We start from the raw sequence: 20,874 nt of genomic DNA on the forward strand, positions 1-20,874 counted from the left end.
AAAAAAAAAAACCACAATTATATAAATTCTTTCTACCTTGAGTCATTGGATACACCTCTCCCCAGAAAACATATCTGTTATATACACTATTGATAACTTAGCTTTCAGCTTTAAGCAATTATTTGGTAGTATCACTGTTCTTTATTTTATGGCTTTTTAAACATTAAGTCCTTAAATACTTGAAAAGCACTCACTATATTCTCATAGTTTACAAAAAAAAAAAAAAAAAAATAGATGTGAACACCAGACTGGAAAATTGCCAAGTCTTAAAAAAAAATCAGTTTTTTTAAAAAAATGGTTATTCAATAACAGAAATTAAAGGTACAGAAGTGAAATAAAAAACTCATTTTAAAATTCCATACATACACAATCCCCTTCACAAAATGAATCTACAATCTTGCTTCTTTGTCAAGAGAGGCAGGGAGAAAGAACACAAAAAAAGCTCCTCTGAAGTTTTGGATCAATTAGAAACATAAGTTTTTGGTTTTTTTTTTTTTTTTCGTTTTCAAAATAACCCTTCAAACAATCCATTTTTATAAGTCTAGGGTTTTAAAAAGCAACAAATGTGATATTAAGTTCCCTCTTAAGATATCTTGACCAATTCACTGTTTAGGCTTAAATTAAAATGAGCATTTGTTTAAAGACTTATGTTGTATGAAAAAAATGTTGCACATTTCCAAAGAAAAAAGTTAACTATATACATTCAATAACATTATATACGATTAACATAGAGGCTATATAAGGCTTTAGGAAGCTCTAAGTCTAAATGAATTTTAGCAAGTAAATCAGCTGATTTCATGTTACAATTCTAATGATCAAATTATCTAACCAATAAACTACAAAACCTTATTTAGGATAGGAAGAGTCTGGTGTATTTACCTTTTTTTTTCTTTTTAAAGATCTATTTATTAGAGAGTGCACGCATGCACGCACACATGCAGGGTTGGGGCAGAGGGAGAAAGAGAATCCCAAGCAGACTCTGGTGCTACGTGGGGCTTGATCTCATGACCCTGAGCCAAAGCAAGAGTCGGACACTTAACCAACTGCACCACCCAGGCGCTCCTAGTGTATTTACTTTGGCTATGGAACCACTTTTCTCTAAGTTGAAAAAGCCTGGGCAAAATTAGTTTTACATATTAGTTTTTTTTTTTTTTAAGGATTTTATTTATGAGAGAGAGAGAGAATGAGCAGGGAGGAGGGGCAGAGGGAGAAGCAGACTCGCCGCTGAGCAGGGAGCCTGATGTGGGACTCGATCCCAGGACCCCGGGATCATGACCTGGGCCAAAGGCAGACACTTAACTGACTGAGCCACCCAGGCACCCTGTATTAGTTTTTTTATAAACCATGTATTAAGACGCATGGTTTAAAAGTACTGACTGACATTCAAGAGATTTTTGAAGAACTTTTCAAAATATCTGGTTTACAGATAAAAATTTATAGAACTAAGGAGACCTGTAGTCTATATCAATGGCCACAGCGTATTTATTTGCTATTTTCTGGTTCTTAAACTAATGAGGAATATAATAAATAATCTATAACCTCTTCTAGCTCTAAAGTTTTGATTATATCATTTGCTTTTAAATAGTTAAGACTGTATCTCAAAAAAAGTTGTCTAAATAGACAATGTTCACCGTGAATTAAAGATTTTTTCACTCCTTTTCTGGCTGTTAGTCCCTCCGAGTCAGTTATTAGTGGGGAGCAAATATTACATATTTTACTCAACTGATTCTGACTCCTTGTGCCCCCCCTTCTCCCCAGAGCCCACAGTGCCCAGCATATGATAAACACTCAATACTTTTTGAATATTCTTGAATGAATAGCAAAATATTAAGGATGGATCAAGTATTAAGAAGAATCTGGAGATGATAATAGTTGTTTTTATAAAACCCCTAAATAATAATTTCGAAGTTTCTAGTCTCCTTTTTCAGATTTACTTTGGTTTGTCTTGGAAATAGTAGCAAGGAAAATATGGCACAAGAATACAAGATTAAATCATTATAGGTAAACTACAAGCAAGGACAATTAAGTTTAAGTTTTCATTCATGTATTGAAGAAATGAATTTTACTTACACTACTAGTAGATCTCAGCTACTCCAGTTACTCTGGGATATAATCATCTTATCAATAACAGAAAAAATATCTTCCAGTATTTCAGTTTTAACAATTATAATTAAATTGCTTAGTGGTACTATAGATAAGAAGCCATTAATTAATTTTCAGAAATAAAAAATATGTATATACATTACCCTGATACCTAGGCCCAAAATATATCTAACAATTTTTCTTGATTTCTATTAGTCATAAAAATAAAGGAAAAATATATTGCAAGTATTTTCTTTATAGACAATTTCAATTAGAAAACAAGAGTTTAATGAAAACAATACAGTGGTTCATGTGAATGAACTGATATGGAGGCAAGAGAAGTATTCAGAACTTGACAGATAACATATCGTCAAATATAACTGAAGACTATCTGCCTCCATGACACCATTTACAGGCAGTAACTAATTTTTATACATCTCAATTTTATCTTATATTCAAGGAAAATACAAGTCAGTAGGTTATGATCCTAAGTCGTAGTTAAGAGCCCCTTTTTTTAGCTTGTAAAATGTAGCCTTTTGATTTGATAATTCCTCTACTTTTCACAATGACCGAATACCGCAGTAGCCACAGGGGCACCCACTCATGTGCTTGAATGTCAGGGATGCTTTCCTGAAGAGCTTCTTGGAAACTGGCTTCAGAAAGCAGTTCTTAAAACAAACAAATAAAAACCCAAAGTGTTAAATTTGAAAATAACGGCACTTTACCATGTAGGTAAACATTTAAACACAAAAAAACTAACAATTCGAAATTGAATATAATATATGCTTTTCTTTCATGTGTGCTATGAATCTGAACCAGAATATTAAAAAGATCCAGGCAGTTCTTTAGAAAGTCCCTACACCTCTAACCCAGCCTATTTAATTCATAACCTCTGGTGAGTGGAGCCTGCATGTGTTTTTTTTTGTTTTTGAAGACTTCCAGGCAATTGTAATGTAGAGCCAGTGAAAATACAGCAAAGTGCATACACGGAAGAAAAAGGAAAGGTACCCATAATCCTATCAACCTGAGATAGATTATTTCCATTGCCATGTATATCCTTCCAACTTTTCTGTATCTTTCCATATCTCAAAAACTAAAAATCATGCTGTAATTACAACCTAATTTACTTATCTTTTCAACTTTTATTATGAATCTTCCCGTGTAATTAAATATTCTGTGGAAGCATCATTTTTAATAATTACCCAGATACTATATTATATAGATATCATAATTTATATATTTCCTCATTGTTGACCAAAAAATTTAGGTTTTTCTTAGTATTTTTCTAATAAAAATAATGTTATGCTGAACATCTTTAAAATGCATGCCTGGCTACAGGATGACAAAGTCAAAGTACAAGCACATTTTGAAGGCTTGATAGACAGTATATTGCCAATTGCTTTTCAGAAAGGCTATATTTTACTTCTACTAGCAGTTGATAATGTTAGAGTGCCAATCTTACCATATCCTCACAAGCACCAGCAATCATTTAAAAAACTCTTTGGCAATGGTTGTTGCCAAATAAAAATGGTTTTTATTTGCATCTCTGTGATGAAATAATTATTTTCTAATTCCACGTTTGCTCTCCAAGCCCTCTACTCTGGCTCCAACGTACTACTCCCCTCCTCACTGCCTCTTCTCCAGCCACACTGGCCTCATACCTGTATCTTGAAATCCTCAAACACACTCACACTTTGGGGCCTTTGAATCAGCTGCTCTCTCTTCCCTGAACACTCTTCTTCCAGATTCTCACAGGACTATCATCCCTCCTGCAGGTCTCTGATTAATATCATCTTAGCAGAGAGGCCTCCCTTACTACCGTACATAAAACACCCCCTAACCTGGGCACTCTTTTCTCCCTCAGCCAACTTTTCTCCATGGCATATACCACCATTTCTCACATTTAACATTTACCTTATTGTCCATCTCCTCCCAACAGAATATAAATCCCATGAACGTTGGAATTTATCTGACTTGGTCCTTATATCCCTAGCACTTTGAACAATGACACATTGTAGGTACTCAAATGTCTGCTGAATCAATCAATCAATCAATATGGAAAGATTCTACTAGGGTCAGAACCAACCACACAGAGACTAAGTGACCAACTATACAGTGTGATTGGGGAGTGTGCTAAAGGACCCACCTGTCCCAAAAGAACTGCTGTGATCTTTGAGTAACATCAATAGTAAACTCTGTAAGTGTTAGCTATTATCATGTGCCACGCACTTTTCTGAGTACTTTACATGTATTAGCTTCTTTAATCTACCTGTTAACCCTACAAGATAGATAATACTCTCCCCTTTTCCAGGCGGCAATTGAGGCAGATAGGTTAGGTAACTTGCCCAAGGTCATGCAGCCAGTAAATGGCAGCTTTCATAAATGGAAGGCAAATATCTCTTTGGGAGGGTAACATGAACGTGGATTTGTTTATTAGTTTGTCTGACAGAGACCAAGACCTGGAGGGAATGAGGCATAAGGCAGATCAGATTTAATGGGAAGGAGGGAAGGATAAAACAAATAAAAAGGGGAAGGTTCTGAGTCAGGATCACCTACTTCATAATTTCATGCTGACTGTAGTTAAATTGTTACCACAACTTCTAGGACAAAGAGTAATGGAAAATAAGCACTTTCTGAAGAATAGGGTAATTTTAGAACAGGTGAAGGGCTTTAGAGGGGACTTATAAACAAAACTCTACTATTGCAGGTGACAAGCAGAGTTAAATGTTTTACAACTTGATTGCTTAAAAAATAAAATGTGACACATAATCAGAGAGCTATGCTATTCATCAACTTAACTACATACTTTTAAATATACTTATGCGAGCTTTTTAGAATCAGTAAACACAATAAATCTTTTAAGAAAAGATTGCTTCATTACAGATCAAAGTGTCTGAAGATTCATTAATGCTATATGCAGGATCAGCCTATAAATTCTAATCAAAGGGTTTAGGATTAAATTTAGAAAGACATTCAAATGTCAAGTTATGTCAGTAAAGCAAAAACATACCAAAAATGGATTAAATCTCTCTTCTCATACACATATGCAATTTAGTTTGCCATAAGAACGATACATTAGCACATATCCACATGTCAACATTTAGGTACCATGGAAATAAAATACCAGACACCTTAATCTTTTCCTACCAGAAAAAGGAAAGAGTTTTTTTCAAGTGGAGCTAGAACGGGGTGCAGGCTCATCCATCAGCTGTTGATAATAATTACTGCTGGAAGAGCCCAAGTAAACAGATAAATGATATGATATATGCCAACATATAGAAGTAAAACAGATAAATGATATGATATATGCCAACATATAGAAAGTTGGAATTTAAATGGTTTATGTTTCAGAATAAGTCGGCATAGAAATTCTTTGTTAGATTTTCACTAAGATGACTTTTTTTTTTTAATGAATCTAATTACTTGTGAAAGTAATTACTGAAGGGAGAGGCAAAAGTCATTATCTCCTATTCTGGTATCATTTAAATGGTAACTGATAAGTAAGTAAGATTTTCAGACTGAAATACTACAATGCTAATATTTCAAATAAAAAAGATTGTACAGTATAGGGGGAAAGGCTCTCAATTCAGCCAGGACCAAGTCCAAGTTTAAACTTTGTCCCATGCCCACTGGGTGACCTTGGCTGGTTTCTTAAATTCTGAGGCTCTATTTCCTCAATGATAAAATGCCTAGTTTCAGTTGCTGTGAGAATTACAGATCATCCCTCTAAGGCATTTAGCTTGATTCCTAGCATGTGAGGAGCAATAACTCTTAAAGCTCCTCCTCTTCCTATAAAACAGTGAAAAAATGAGAATGGAGCAGACTGCTAAATAAATAATTATAAAGTATAAACATTCTCTTCCTAGCTTTCCTACTTATCCTGTAAAATGTTGATAAAACATCACACTACAGAAGGTGGACAAGCTGTTCTCATTTATCAAATAATGTTTCTGATTGACACCAAACATATAGGTCTTGATAGTAATGATTAATAAAATACCTAATCGATTACCTATCTTTTTTTTTTTTTAAAGATTTTATTTACTTATTTGACAGAGAGAGACAGCCAGCGAGAGAGGGAGCACAGTAGAGGAGTGGGAGAGGAAGAAGCAGGCTCCCAGCGGAGGAGCCCGATGTGGGATTCAATCCCAGAACGCCGGGATCACGCCCTGAGCTGCAGGCAGATGCTTAACGACTGCGCCACCCAGGCGCCCCTCAATTACCTATTTTAAGATGCTTAAATTTCAAATTAAATTTTATCTGCCTCTCTTTCCAGATATTTACCCTTTTTAACAAAGTGGCTGTTTGGTACAATTTTTTGCCATACTAGACAAGATTTTATATGATACTATTTAGAGTATCTTAAAAGATCTTTTTTGTGTAGCTTAATATTTATAAACTTCAACAGACTGGATGTTCAGAAAATGATCCCTTCCATTTTTTTCTCATTGATAGACAAAGCTTTCTGAAACTAAATGGATATATATTTTGGATTACTAAGAAAAGTTCTAGGTAACATTTATCACTGCACAAAATTAAAAATTAAATTTTAACAAGTAGCTTCTTGTAAGATAAAAGCTCATGATCAATCAACAAATGAAAACCTCAGTCTTACCTTTTGGATCATTATGAGTCAATAGCTGTATGTCAAATTGTTTAGCAAATGCAGTCAAGTCCGGTGGCATCACACAGCAGGAGGCAAGATTAACTTGATTACTATTTGGTTTTACCTAGAAGTGAAAAAAATCATGACATTGCACTAAATTAAGTACTACAAAAAGTGGAAAGCAATAAAAGAACATCATTTTAGAAAATACGAAAGACTGCATTTTATACTGCTTAAAATTTATAAAACATTTTTATATGAATATATTTACTAATGTATGCTTTCCTAACTCATGTTAGCGGTAACAAGGAAAGGAAAGCTTGGGGGGAGGGCGGGGGAAGCTACAGTGCTACTGGAAAAGCCAATACAGTTTCTAAGCTCCTGCAATCTAATACAGCTTATTTATTAGATTTGCCTCATTAACAAACATGGTTCTAAGTGCGATGATTCTAGCTAAAGAGGGAATGGGTCTTAAAGGTAAAGGATCAAATAGAAACAATAAGAATATTTTGTGTTAAAGTATAAAATGTGGTTATAAATTAGACACATTTTGCAAAAGAATTAGATAATTGCTAATAGCTACTCTGATTAATTTGCAGATACATTCCAGATGACCCAAGTCTCTCTCACTAAATCTTAGCCACATTCTGGCTATCACCAAATCAAAGGGAGAAGGGGCAATACTTTCTCTAAGGTCTTCCTGTCTATAAGAAACTGAAAGCTCTGCAAAGGAGAAGGCTGGGGATGAAGTAAAAGGAGTAAAGAAAAATACAGAGAGTAAGGGTAAAATACTGGTAAGCAACTTCCCTAATAATATTGTACATTATTAGAGGCCAGAAAGTGGTGGTGATTAATTTATGACACCTATTCCTTAGCAAATTCTATGAACCGGAAGTCTTTTATATCTTTAAATAACAGCAAAATATTTGTTACATATGATATTCCCTTACCTAAGAAATCAGAACCAAGACCTAATCATATCTGAAGAAAAATGTAATATTTTTATCACAACAGTAAAACCGAAGGAAATAACCTGAATTCATTTTGGCTATAAATACTTTGGCACACATTTTCTAGTGTTTTTGTCCATCCTTTTAAATGAGATTAATATTAAGGTAAATTGGGTATATATTTGAGATGAAAAAATCCAGTGCTTTAAAGCTTGCCTCAAAACTCCCACACTGGGAACAGTCCCCCCCGCCGCCCCGCCGTGAGTGTCCACTATTGTGCACGATGCTAAACGGTGTGAAGCAAAGACTGTAAACGACAGGCTCCTCCCAGAGCACTTGTGATCTAGCTGTGCTTTACCTGTGCCCACTGATACAGCTGTTCCAACTGAGTTTTGTCTAGATCAGAGGTACCTATCGCAACAATCTTTTTGCTCTGAACCAAGTTTTCTAATTCCTCCCAGTAAGGCTGCAAATGCTCCAAGGACAGATTAACTCCATCTTCAATAGGAGGTGAAGCAATGATCACAGAATCCAACTGTGCAACTCCAAGGACTGAACAGGCTGATGTGAAGGAAAACACAATAGGTAAATATTTGTTACATAATGAAAACGAGTATTTCTAATGTCCTTCAAGTATCCCAGTAAATTCTGTCCATACAGTTCACTAGTTTTCTAATATAGCAGATTGTTTCATTCAGTTTCATAATTTACCTATCATTTAGAACACTGGCATCTCTTAACAAAGCAGAAGTCCCTGTTTGTCTGCTTGGTCTGTATGGTAGACAGGTCAGTTTCTTTGACCTGCCTCCTTCCTAGGGACTCACAGCTCCGACAGTCCTTCTGGGGAACATGCCTCCTTGTTTCCTAGGCCCCAGGAATTTTTTGGTAGCTTCTTTATCTTCATAAAATTTTCTTCTCCAGTTCTACTAGTTTTCTTGTATGGATGATCACAAGAATTCTGACCTCATATTCTGTAATTTGTAGTCATGGCAAAGAATAGTCTTGAGACTCTGAAAAACTAAATTTATGGTACTAATCTATATAGAGGTAGATAATTTGATTTCTGTAAAAATAATTTAAAGGGTTTATTTTAAATGATTATTGTTCATTCTGTAGTTATATCAAAGAGCTCATTATTTAAGCGTTCAACACCTATAATATTGGAAGAATGTTTTAAAAGAGAAAATGTTGAATAACTGTATTATCACAATAATCTAACCAAGTGCCAAACAAAGATGAAAATGCTTGTGTTGTTGTGGTGATGATGGTCATGGTGTTTCATGTGTAGTACTACAAGGGCTAAGAATATGGTTAAGGAGAACTTCATCTCCAAACGTATAGTTAACATTTAATTACGTTACATCTTTTACGTTCCTTATCTATATCAAAATATGAACCTACATAAGTCGATATGATCTGACAGAAGCCTTAAGAAATTAGGCTAAAACTTTAAAAAGTAAAATTGGAATGAGCTCTTCTTCTTTTTCACCTGGTCCTGAACACAAGATATAACTAATACACCTACACTAATTTAAAGTTATGAAGGTAAAAAGTTAACTTTTTGCTTACCCATGTCTACTGCATTTCTAGTTGATGATGAAGAGTTTGATCCTACAATGAACAGTTTTGCTGGGTAACAAAAGAAGACAAAACTGATCACTACATTTGGGTAACATTCTACTAAACAGTATTAACACTGCCAACAATACTAAGTTGACAGAGAATCCTGAAGGAATTATTTTTCCTTTTCTAGGCACATAATTGTATAGTTTCCATTTTAAGACATGAAAGTACCTTTCCATTGGACTTTTTAAATCACATGCCAATTGCCAAAAAATATCCGTTCGTCAAAACAAAAAAGCAAATATTAATTTTCCATTTGTTAGAAGGCAGGTCACATAAATATACAAACATAAATTACTCAAAAGATACATTTTTATGAATTAAATATTAATGGAACATATTATATACATTCTTCAATAAACAAATTGCTTGTAATGTGAAGAAAAATGAAAAGAAAAACCCCACAATCCCACCTTCCTAATACAATCATTTTAATTTTTAGACATTAGTGTCCAGCTTTTGGTCATATGAAGCAGGGTATAACATTTATTCTACTTCTATTTAGTTTATCTTTCTGTAATATTTTTTTTATATCTTTATGAAGTATTTAGTTCTCTTAACATTTTTAAAAATCGTAACATATTCACTCTAGAAATGAGAAAAACCAAGGGAAGGGGGTTGGGGAGTGGGGTAACTGGGTGATGGGCATTAAGAAGAGCACGTGATGTTAACGAGCACGATGTTATATAAGACTGATGAATCACTGAACTCTACCTCTGAAACCAGTACTACATTGTACATTAATTAATTTAAATTAAAAACTGGAAAAAAAATAAAAATGAGAAAAACCCAAGAGTAGAAAGACTAAAAAAAATTGCCAATAGTCTCATCACTGAAAGCAGTCACTGTTTAGATTTTTGTATACTCTATTTTTAATGAACAATTTTACATACTCATTTTTAGTGGTTAAACATTATTCTGTAATTTTGATAGGGTATAACTCAAATGATTTCCTACTTTTTGAACATTTACATTAGTTCCAGTTTTTTGTTATCACATACAATGCTAAAATAAACATCTTGGTAACTTTGTTAACTTTCTGCTGAAGCATTTCCCAAGGACAAATTGTCAGAAATGTGTATGAGGCAAAGGGAATGATCTTTTTTGTGAATCTTAGGTTTTTTTGTTTTTTGGGTTTTTTTTAAAGATTTCATTTGTTTGAGAGAGAGAGAGAGAGAGAGAGCAGGAGGAGGGGCAGAGGGGGAGGCAGACCCCCACTGAACGTGGCCAGATGTGGGGCTTAATCCCAGGACCCTGAGATCATGACCTGAGCCAAAATCCACATTTAACTGATTGAGCCATCCAGGCACCCTGAATCTTGTCCTATTTTATTTATTTCCTACTTTTATTTAAAAGATTTGTACCAGTTTACCAGCCAACTAAAAGAATTATTCTAACAATATATGACACTATCAAAAATATAGTTTTTGCTAATTTAGTATGTACAATATATACCTGCCCAGGACTGCATTAATTGGCATTTCTTTGGTTACCAGGAAAGCTGAGTAGTTTTCTATTAAAATTGAGGCTTTAACTTGATTCAAACTCAAATTTATTTACATAGATTTACTTTATGTAAATTCACTGTTCAAAATCTAAATTTACTCAATAGACAAAAAGGTAGAGTAGTAATACAGAAAATCAGAAAAGGGAATGGAGAGAAACGAGGGCTCATGAAATATCTATGTGTAAATTGCCTGGTATTCAACAAATATAACAAATTTACCTTATACATTTATTTGTCCTTTCTTTTCTACTGCTAGATAATCTTCCTAAAGCATTGCTTTCTTTACTCGACTTCTCTATTTAAAAGTCATCACCACTCCCCTACCAACCAGGTGAGAGTCAATCTTCACCACTTTAATCCACCCAGAGCTCCCATAATTATACTCCATGAAACCCTCCCTACCACTAACCCTCTGGCCATGAATTTGTGCCATTTGAAACGGTCTCCTTTCTCCGAAACAAGAGGTATTCTTAGGTAAGTAGAGAAAGGAAAGCTCTTCATATAGGGAGAATTTTGATACCTATCAAAAATCTCAAGCCCTCTAGGAACTGAGGACAACCTGTGAGAGCTACAAGATAGACCTAAACCATGAGGAATTGCAATCAACCACAGAGAAGAGGTTGCTTTTAATTCCTTTCCAACACAAACAGCAATGTGAAATTAATAGAAAGAAATGGGATTTGGAATGAGGCATACCTGGATGGATTCCTGGTTCAACCACTTACTGGTTATATGACAACTTTCAAGTTATTTAATGTCACTTATGCAATGCAGATAATATACCTACCTTGTAGAACTGTTTTGAGAATCATGTGAAGAAATATAACCAAAATGTGCGAAGTTCAGTGCCTGGTACAAAATAGACTCAATAAATGGTAGTTATTGAGTCAAAAAAACAATACCCTCTCTCATCTTACTTGTCCATCCTAATAAAAAAATAACAACCAACACAAAACTACAAATGGTAATAAATAACAGCTACTTAGCACTTAACTTTTTGCCAAGCACTGTGCTAAGTGCATTTGTTATTTTATCTAATTTACAAAGAAGCCTGTGAAACAGACGCATCCCTATTTTACAAATGAGAAAATGAGGCTCAGAGAGGTCAAATAACTTGTTAGCCCAAGGTTATACCAGTCAGTAATCTGCATACTGAGGAATTTCGATCTAGTTAAGTTCAAGCTTTTAATGACTGTACTATGCTGACTGTAAGCTGAGGGCAAGAACAGCCCATCTCTTCATTTTTTTCATTCCTTGAGCTTAGCATGGTCTCTGGTAAATAGTCACTCAGTACATTTGTTGAATGGGTAGAATATGGATTTTATTTCTCTTCATGCAACTTGCTGCCCAGACTTCAGTCTACACTTCCAGGTGACTTCAGCCATTGCTTAGCAGTGTTCCACCAGGAAGGGAGGGCCTATGCTTGCTTTGGATGACACTGCTCTTAAGCCTTCCTTTTACTCTTTCCATTTCGTCCACCTTAATATTCCTGAAGTCCAACATATAAATTAATGAGACCATCGTGAAGAACAGCAAGGTGAAGTCCTCTTCTGACTCCACTTAAGTAGCCAAAACTGACCTTCTATAACTTCCTCTTGGGAGTTTACATTATGTTTAAAAAGAATCTTTAGGGGCGCCTGGGTGGCTCAGTTGGTTAAGCATCTGCCTTTGGCTCAGGTCATGATCTCTGGGTCCTGGGATCGAGCCCCACATCAGGCTCCCTGCTCAGCAGGGAGCCTGCTTCTCCCTCTTCTCCCAGCTCATGCTCTCGCTCACTTGCTCTCTCTAGCTCACTTGCTCAAATAAAATCTTAAAAAAAAAAGAATCTTTATATTTCTCACACTTAGTGACTGAGTCACTCATTACCAGAACCAAAGAAAGGCTTATTCCCCCTGCCTGACAAAAGCTATCATTTCCACTGTATAACAAAATAAGTTGTAAAGGCTGGACCTTACCAGAAACTTTCATTTCTTCTCTTTCATCAGGATTTATCTTTTCTACTGCATGAGATACAGTACATTCCAAGACATCTGGAAATTCCTATAATAAACAATGTTTACAATAAATATAAAATTAATGTTTTTAATTAGCTATATATTTTCTATTATCCCGTAATGTCCTTTAGAAACAGGGAACCCATAAGATAACAGGGTTCTTAACCTGATGTCTGGATGGGCTTCATCAGGTTTGTAAAGCCCTGAAACAAAGGTAAAATGCTGTGTGTGTATCCGTTTTCTGGGAAAAAGGATCTCCTTTTGATCAGGTACTCAGAGGAATGCATGACCAAAACCCCAACACATGGTGGTGGGGGGGGCAGCATGTGAGGAGTTAGAACCGCTAACACAGTATATAATTTAACTTAAAAATGAAACCAATGAAAAATAATAAATATTTACCCATTCTGCATAATGACATGTTAAAAGCTTCTTATATTAATCACAAACATTTTAAACCAAGACTTTTTTTCTGAGTGCAATAAAAAAGTAAAGGCAACTGTAATGCATTATAATTAATAATTTATGAAGAATATGGTAAAATGTTAGTACATATAAATCAGAAATATACTAACTCACATTTACAAGATTAAAACAAAGTAAACAGTGAGGCCTTTCCCACAATTCTTGGGCATATTACAATGCCTGGCACATATCAAAGGCTTAATAAGTGTTTGTCAGTCATGCATAAATAGAAGCAAATGGTCATTTCAGAGAAACAGAGACTGATAGAAGACATTAATCAACATCTGCCTAGCAGCTATAGAGTTTAAACTTGCACAATGCCCATGGCAACAACTGTTTCCAGCGCATGTCCTCTCATAGTTTTAAAGTAGTCGATGTAATTTGTTATGAGCCTTTGGCTGAGGTGGATTCCAAAGAGTGGTTTGCAGACAGGTGGTCTGCATACTAACATTTATAAGTCATTTATTAACATTTAATGAAATACCCAGTGTTTCCCTTGAAACGGACATTAAATTATTTCTAGTGACTATATTATTATGATACTCTGCCAAAGCAATTTAACAACCAAAACTGTTAAATAGTCACTTCTTTACTAGACCAAATATAAACTGGAACACAGTGAAGCAACTGTGATGGGAATTAAGCAGAGAATCTGTTATCTAGTCTAGTTGGAGAGTTGGTGATACATCCTGGATTTTCTGTTTTATGCTTAAGTATACTGGGTCAGACAGCCATCTCAGTAAATCAGCCACAGGGAATTTTGTGCTAATTGCCTATTTGACTTCCCTGTCAAAACTGGGGAAATCTAATCTTCTGCATACTGCACTTCCCTTTCGACCTACGAGATTTCTTCATTAACATTTTACTCACCCTGACCAAATCGGGGCTGATTTGGGAACTCCACTCATTCAAGGTCTTTTGGATACAATCTCGAAGCTGTAAAAGGAATGCATTTTGAACCTGTCAATCAAATTCTATACATTTTTCTGTACTTCTACAATAAGAATATATTAGTTTGATAAGTTGGAAAAAGAAGATGTCAATAGGAAAAACCATAAAAAAACAAAATTTTAGTTCTACAAGGTTTTTGTTTTAACAAAACAAGTTTAGCTCTGTTTTTATCCTAATCTTCGAATGTTGATGTAAAACAGTAATCTATTTTTAAAGTGTTTTTGTACCAATGAAAGGTTAAGTAAGCCTTTGAGACATAAAAGCATTTACAAAGAAATAAAATTTTTCAAGAATAAGGCTTATAAACAGAGGAACGTGAGTTCAAGCTCAGGAAGCCTGACTAAAATTAATATTAACCACTATGAGATAATCCTCAAAGACAAATAAATGATTGTCTAAATGTGGCCAGAGGAACTCCATTATTCACCTGTGGTGTTCATTAAAAATTCCAGTTCCCGGGCCCATCCTAGACCTGCTCTAAGGGCAGCAGAAATGCATTTTAACAAGCATCCCAAGGAGTCAAAATGTAAAGTCTGAGATCTACAACAGTCCTATCTCACACAAGTCAACCTGCATAATGTCAGCCCACATGTCATTGCCTACCACTTAGGTATACCTCCAACCAGTCTTCAATGTTTCCTTATACAAAGAAAAAAAAATCTTGTTTACACTAACATTATAGTATATTTAAATCCATTAAACTGTTCATGCATCTTTCATCCCTTATGTCGGTGTATTTCAAACTTGTCTGACAGAGCTCCAAAGTAAGACCTACATACATTCACATAGAGAGTAAGGACCTAAATACATATAACAGAACAAAACATTTGCAAAACGGTATGTTCACTACATGCTAGGCACTCTGATGGCTTCTAGTCTCTTAATTAGAAAAAAAAAAAATGCTGTTCTATGGCTTACCAAACTGATTTATGACCACTAATGGGCAACACTAGCAATTTGAAATCACTACCTTATAAATATCCAAGGACACAGTGCTCTGCATTCTGTGGGCAATCAATGAAAAAATAAATGAATAACTGGGAGCAAGTCCCTAAACTGCAAAAGCACTTTCTTAATAGCAATAACACAGACTAAACTTCTGAACTCACTTATCTATGATTGCTTATGATAAAAACAGACACAAGCACTTTACTGCTTTTATCTTAGTACAGATAATTATAAGGCACAACTGGTTTATCAATTTAAGAACTCAGAGTCATCTACATTAAGCTTCATAAGCCACAACAAAAATCTTATGTGCTATCCACAATAATCCACATGAATTCAATCTACAAGGTCTCTACCTTCATGGAAAATATATTTATAATCAAATTTAAGATATTAAATAAAAATTAGTTGATAATTATTACACGTCAATATTCTTTTCAAAATTGGTAAAAGTTGGGGCAGCAGGACTAGAAGTTAACAATTCTATCGGAACGCTTTGGCTCAAATCATAGGAGAATTTTAAGAAAATTTCCTCTGGAAGGATGGCTCAATTGTATACTAAAGGTTTTCCTGATAAGAAGCCCAATTCGGGAAGGTAAGTATATCTTCAGAATATTCACCCCCTTCTTGAAACCATTTCTTTAATTAATCTTGGATTCTGCAAAATGTCAGGACAAATCACAGAACAGTCAATGTTACGATGAAAAATTCACTGACTGTATCACAAATCTAATGATTTCTAATCTTTTATATATTATCTATATTGACTGAACATTAACCTTGTATTTTGTTCTTTGTTCATTTTTATCATATATGCATAGGATCATTGAAGTAAGTATCATCATAATGGTTATCATTAGATCTGGAGTCATATAAGAGTTTTAAATATACTACATGATTCATATGGCCAAATACTCTTACAACAAAGAATGGAGCAAAACAGTCCTATAATGGCCCATTTAAAAAACAAAATTTGATCTCATAAAGTTCTAGTGAAAAAAATTTTTTTAAAGATAATGGAATTTAAAAAAAACATATACATAAGAACTAGAAGAGACCTTTTAGGAAACTTGATCTAATTTGCTACTCAATGTGTAAATTTTCTTAATAATGAATGATTTATTCAGTTTCTTTATTCTACAAGGTTAAACTGTTTCAAGTAGCATATCCCAATTTGGAGTTCCGTTTGTTACAAAGTTTTGTTTTGGGTTTGTGTGTGTGTTTTTTTTACATGGAAACAAAATATGTCTCTCCTAACTAAACTGTCCTATTTTCCTACAATATGCTGCCCTATCTTCAAGTTTTCTTCAAATGTTTTCTAGTTTATTTTGTCCCTCTTATGTAGCAGTCCTCCCCCCAAAAAAGAAAAAACTAGAGGTTAGTCCTTTGAACAGGGTTTTCAAACTGTGGAGTGTGACTTGTTACATTAAGAAATAGAGTTTTTAAAAATTAAAATAGGATAGAAAAATATCAGAATACACAGTTAATCTCTCCATAAAACCTTTGAGATAGATTTTTTAACAGCTTTACTGATGTATAATTTATACACAAAATTCACTTAAGTGCACAATTCAATGCTTTTTAGAAAGTTTGTAAAGAGTTTTACAGAGCCGTGCAGCCATCACTACAATCCAATTCTAGAACATCTCCATGTGCCCACCAGCAGTCACTACCCATTCTTACCCCAGCCCAAGGTAACCACTCATCCTACTTTCTGTCCTTACGGACTATGCACTAGATTGCAAGGTAAAATTTCTTACTGGGTTTGCAGTCAAAAAACTTCGAAGGCCACTACTCTAAAGTGTATTGTAGTGAAACAAGAGAGCAAAAATTTCACCCAATATTGTCAATAAAAATGGAAAATGGTGTATTGAACCAGCAGCTCTGGGAGGAAATTCAAAGAGTAGAACTAAATACAGAAATATTTATTTGGGGGAGAAATAGTCTAAGTGGGGTGGTTTAAACAAAAAAGGTATACAAACTGAGATAGATGGAACCTGGTCACAGAATACAGTACAGATTTTGGTTCCTATTAAAGTTATAACCAAGAGTTCTCATCTGATGGGTGCTCACAGGCCCAGAGCATACTCAGAGGGATGCCATGTGCTCCTGCATAGTATATCACCAACATCTTATATAAAAGAGCAAAAACTGCCTAGGAATACAGCTGATATCATAATCATCGTATCATATAATATGGCATGGGACATTTTTTCTTTTATTTAAGATTGGTTTAAAATCTTGATAAAAAGGGGTGCCTGGGTGGCTCAGTCGGTTATGCCTCCACCTTCAGCTCAGGTTATGATCTCAGGGTCCCAGGATGGAGCCCCGTGTTGGGCTCCCTGTTCAGCGGGGAGCCTGCTTCTTCCTCTCCCTCTGTTTGCTGCTCTGCCTACTTGTGCGCGCTCTATCAAACAAATAAATAGAATCTTAAAAAAAAAATCTTGATAAAAAGGTAGATAAATGCCTCCACGGTGAGCACTGTCCTGTATTATCTTTTTAAATCCTTACAGTGAGTTAATGAAGACCTTATCATTATCCAACTTCGAAGCTGTGTAAACAGACTCAGAGAAGGTGACTTTCCCAAAGTCACACAGCTCCTAAATTAAAGGTTTGTTTTTATTCACTGTTATTTTTCAAAAGCAAAGCCGTCCTATACCACCTATATGCCTCCGCAATTCACTGGGCACCCTGACTCTCCACCCAGGAATGACCAGCTGCGGACCAAATATGCATCACATGTATAATTCCAGATTAATCTCTGCCACCTCAAACTAGTGATTAGTCTTCAGGCAAATAAACTGAGGCAGATTCATCTTCAGCAAGAAAAATGCATACCTTATTCCCAAGCCGAATCTGAGCGTTGAGTCAGTCCTGTGCCTCACAGCAACAGAAAAACTACTGTTAACAGCCTCAGAGCTAAGTGGATTATTACTACTACCTTCACCTGAATCCTGGAAAAGCGAATCTCTTAAGCTATGTCTTCACCTGGCCGCGGTGTGGGGGACAGGGGGCGAGAGGCTGGGGGAGGGTGGGAGGGAAGTGCTGGTCCTCTCTGCACCCCTTTGGGCCCCGCAAAGAAGAGGGGTCTAGTACGTTCGAGAGTTGGGAGCATCGACAGAGGCGTCCTTCGGGATGAAGCTGCACCTGCCAAGTGTTTTAAGGCGCGCGGCCCCCGGCTGCAGGTTTGGAGGCGACGTCGCAACCCCAGTGTCCCCAGCCTCCCCGCGCCGGCGGAGCCCAGGTGCGCGCCTCACCGGGCGCCCCGAGCCCGCCCGCCCTCCCCTCCGGGCGCTGCTTCCCCCTGGGGGCCGGCCGGCCCGCGGCCTGCCCCGGAGCCCCGCGTCTCTCACCTCCTCGCTGTGCGTGGACGGGCACTTCTTCCGCAGGCGACCCCAGTTCAGCAGGTTCCCTGTCTGCAGGTGCAGGGTGCGGGCCCGCGCCAGCAGCGCCCCGGCCGCGCGGCTGTCGGTGCCCATGGCAGCGGCCCACGGAGGGGGGCCAGGCGGCGACGGGGCCGCAGGCGGGGATGGAGGCCGCCCCGCAGGACGCGGAGCCCGAGGCCGGAGAGCCGAGCGCGAGACTGGCCGCCCCACGCGGCGGGACCTCGGCCTGTGCTCGGGACCGAGGGAGGCCGGACGGTGGCGGAGCGGCGGCCCGGGAAGGACGCTCTGGCCGCGGCGGCTGCTGCTAGTGCGGCCGCCGCCGGAGAGTTGATTCCCAACTGAAGGGACCGTTTCCTGGAAGACAATGACTAAGCAGAAACCGCGGATGAGAAAGTGCTTGGTAACCGTTACCCGTCCCGCGGCGGGGCCGGGCCGGGCCGGGCGGGGCGGGGCGGGGCGGCGAGAGAGCTGCTGGACGCCCGCCCGCGGGTGACTGGCCCTTGGCCTGTGGCGGGCGTGGCGCCGGGCGGCGGGCGGGCGCGCGGCGGGGAGAGCGCGGGGTGCGCTGGGCGGGGCGGCGCGGCGCGGCGCGGGACCCGGCGCTCGGCAGGGCTCCCCCTGCCGGTCAGAGGACGGCGCGCCGGCCCGGGTCCGCTCCGCCCAGCGTCGCCAGCTGCGCCCGCGGCCTCGCCTCCCAGCCAATGGGCGGTCGCGCTGGTGATTTCCTTCCACACCTCTTTAAAAAGACAGCGAAAGCCGCTACCAAGGCTTTGAAATCCTAGCTGGTTTTAGTTCTCAAAGGCGGGTGTTAAGGCAAAGTGCCCCTTCATTGCTTTTTTACCCTTTTAGTTCATTTTCTTTCTCCAGGTCTCCCCCCATCCCCGGAACTGCGCGTTTTTCTTCATGTTCATTCATTACAGATCTACTGACTTTTGCCGGACAGTGTGCGAGTAAGACTTAATCTTTGCCTTTGAGAAGCTAAAACTCTAGTTCAAAGTTAAGGCCTAAGCATATGAAAGAGTAGTTTAGGGCAGTTTCCACATGAGTTCAGATTAAAGAGAACACTTCTTCGGGAAGATTTTATCAGCCATTCCGTTAGAGATGGTTGTGATTCTTTACTCCTATTGAATTTCATGTATGGTAGACTTGGTATGAATCTCAAGTTGAACATTTATTGAGCTTTCCTTTGTTAAAAGAAATCAGATATATTAAAAGGCAAAATGCTATTATAAAGGATAAATTCCAGTTGGTAAGAATTCAGGGTGAAGTGGAAAAGCAGCTCCTTCTAGTAGGTGGCTGGAGACGAGCCTGATTTTGAGTAAATCTTCGTTGGCTGAATGAAGGTAAAAATTCTTTGAAGAGAAGGGTAATGCCAGAAGCAGGAAGAAGCATAGGGTATTTTAATTAATGTAAACATTTGATCCTTATGCTGAATTTCCTGGTGCATCATTTCTTGTCTTCTTGTATATTCTCTAATACCATACAAATAATTCTTGATTTAAACTTAGAGGTTGAACCTCTTAAACTACTAGACCTGCTTTCTTGCTGGGAATTTATGTAGCATATTGCTCACGGATATAAAGCTGTGTGGCTTGCAAATCTGACTTTACCAGGTACTGGCTAGTTTAACTTAGGTCACTTAGTCTCTGTTTCACGTTCTGCAATCTGGGCCAGATGTTAGTTTAAACCATAGGAAATTGCTGATAATTGACCATTTTTGACCTACAGAAATGGCTAGGTGCCATGGTTCCACCTGATACAGTATCTACCACACTGAGTAGGAGTGAGGAATTAGAGAGCTTACCAAAAGCCCTTAGTAGAGTATTTGGCTCATGGTAAAGGTTCAGTAAGTGAGAGCTCCTATTATTAATGCCTCTGCCCTTTCCCCCTTACAATCCAGTTCTCAAAGCAGTGGCAAATTCATGACATGAAATCACAGCAGCATTGTGTTATGTTTTTAAATTTTACATTATGTAAACTCATTTACTCTTCATAGCAACTCAGATAAATAACTTATTGAAAATCTCGTTAGTAAGTGTTGGGGCCCCAATCAAAACCTAGATCCCTTATCTTCGAACTCCTTACTCTTGCATGCTACAATTTATTGAGGTGATTTTAATTCTTGTATGTGTGTGTGCATGATTTATATGCTTTTTATGCCTGTACAGCTTTTGTAAAACTATATATTGTACTTACTGATACTGTTATCATAGCACCATAGTTTTAAGAAAGGCAAACTTAATCTTCTAAATTTATTTGGTGACAAAAACAAAAAAATGAAAAATCAGGACTTTATTATATATAGTTATTTTGAAGGAATCTCTTCTATAGAGGAGGAGTAAATATTGCTGACATTTCCAAC

General features: G+C 37.4%; 1 protein-coding gene across 2 annotated transcripts; it reads right to left on the reverse strand.

Annotated features, from left to right (window-relative positions):
- Positions 1–18,927, reverse strand: GCLM (glutamate-cysteine ligase modifier subunit). 2 transcript variants are annotated; one of them, XM_045801752.2, is made up of 7 exons: positions 18,480–18,923; positions 14,098–14,163; positions 12,724–12,808; positions 9,208–9,267; positions 7,997–8,199; positions 6,698–6,812; positions 1–2,750 (listed from the first exon to the last, which is right to left on the reverse strand). In XM_045801752.2, exons 1-7 carry the CDS (start codon positions 18,603–18,605, stop codon positions 2,581–2,583), a joined length of 825 nt encoding a protein of 274 aa, XP_045657708.1. In that variant the 5' UTR covers positions 18,606–18,923; the 3' UTR covers positions 1–2,580. The 2 variants fall into 2 exon arrangements, with proteins under 2 accessions (XP_045657708.1, XP_045657709.1); XM_045801753.2 differs by lacking the exon at positions 9,208–9,267 and having other exon boundaries at positions 18,480–18,927.
- Positions 18,928–20,874: the final 1,947 nt, after the last annotated feature.

This window comes from Ursus americanus, chromosome 12 (assembly GCF_024610735.1).
Source record: "Ursus americanus isolate L20-20 chromosome 12, mUrsAme1.1.p, whole genome shotgun sequence".
Taxonomy (NCBI): domain Eukaryota; kingdom Metazoa; phylum Chordata; class Mammalia; order Carnivora; family Ursidae; genus Ursus; species Ursus americanus.

Excerpts from the sequence above, each read along its gene's own strand:
- GCLM (XM_045801752.2), bottom strand. The coding sequence starts at position 18,605 with ATGGGCACCGACAGCCGCGCGGCCGGGGCGCTGCTGGCGCGGGCCCGC. Across the intron at positions 9,268-12,723 it reads AGAAGAAATGAAAGTTTCTG|CAAAACTGTTCATTGTAGGA; the intron begins GTAAGGTCCAGC and ends TTTGTTACCCAG. Across the intron at positions 6,813-7,996 it reads AGCTGTATCAGTGGGCACAG|GTAAAACCAAATAGTAATCA; the intron begins GTAAAGCACAGC and ends TTTCACTTCTAG.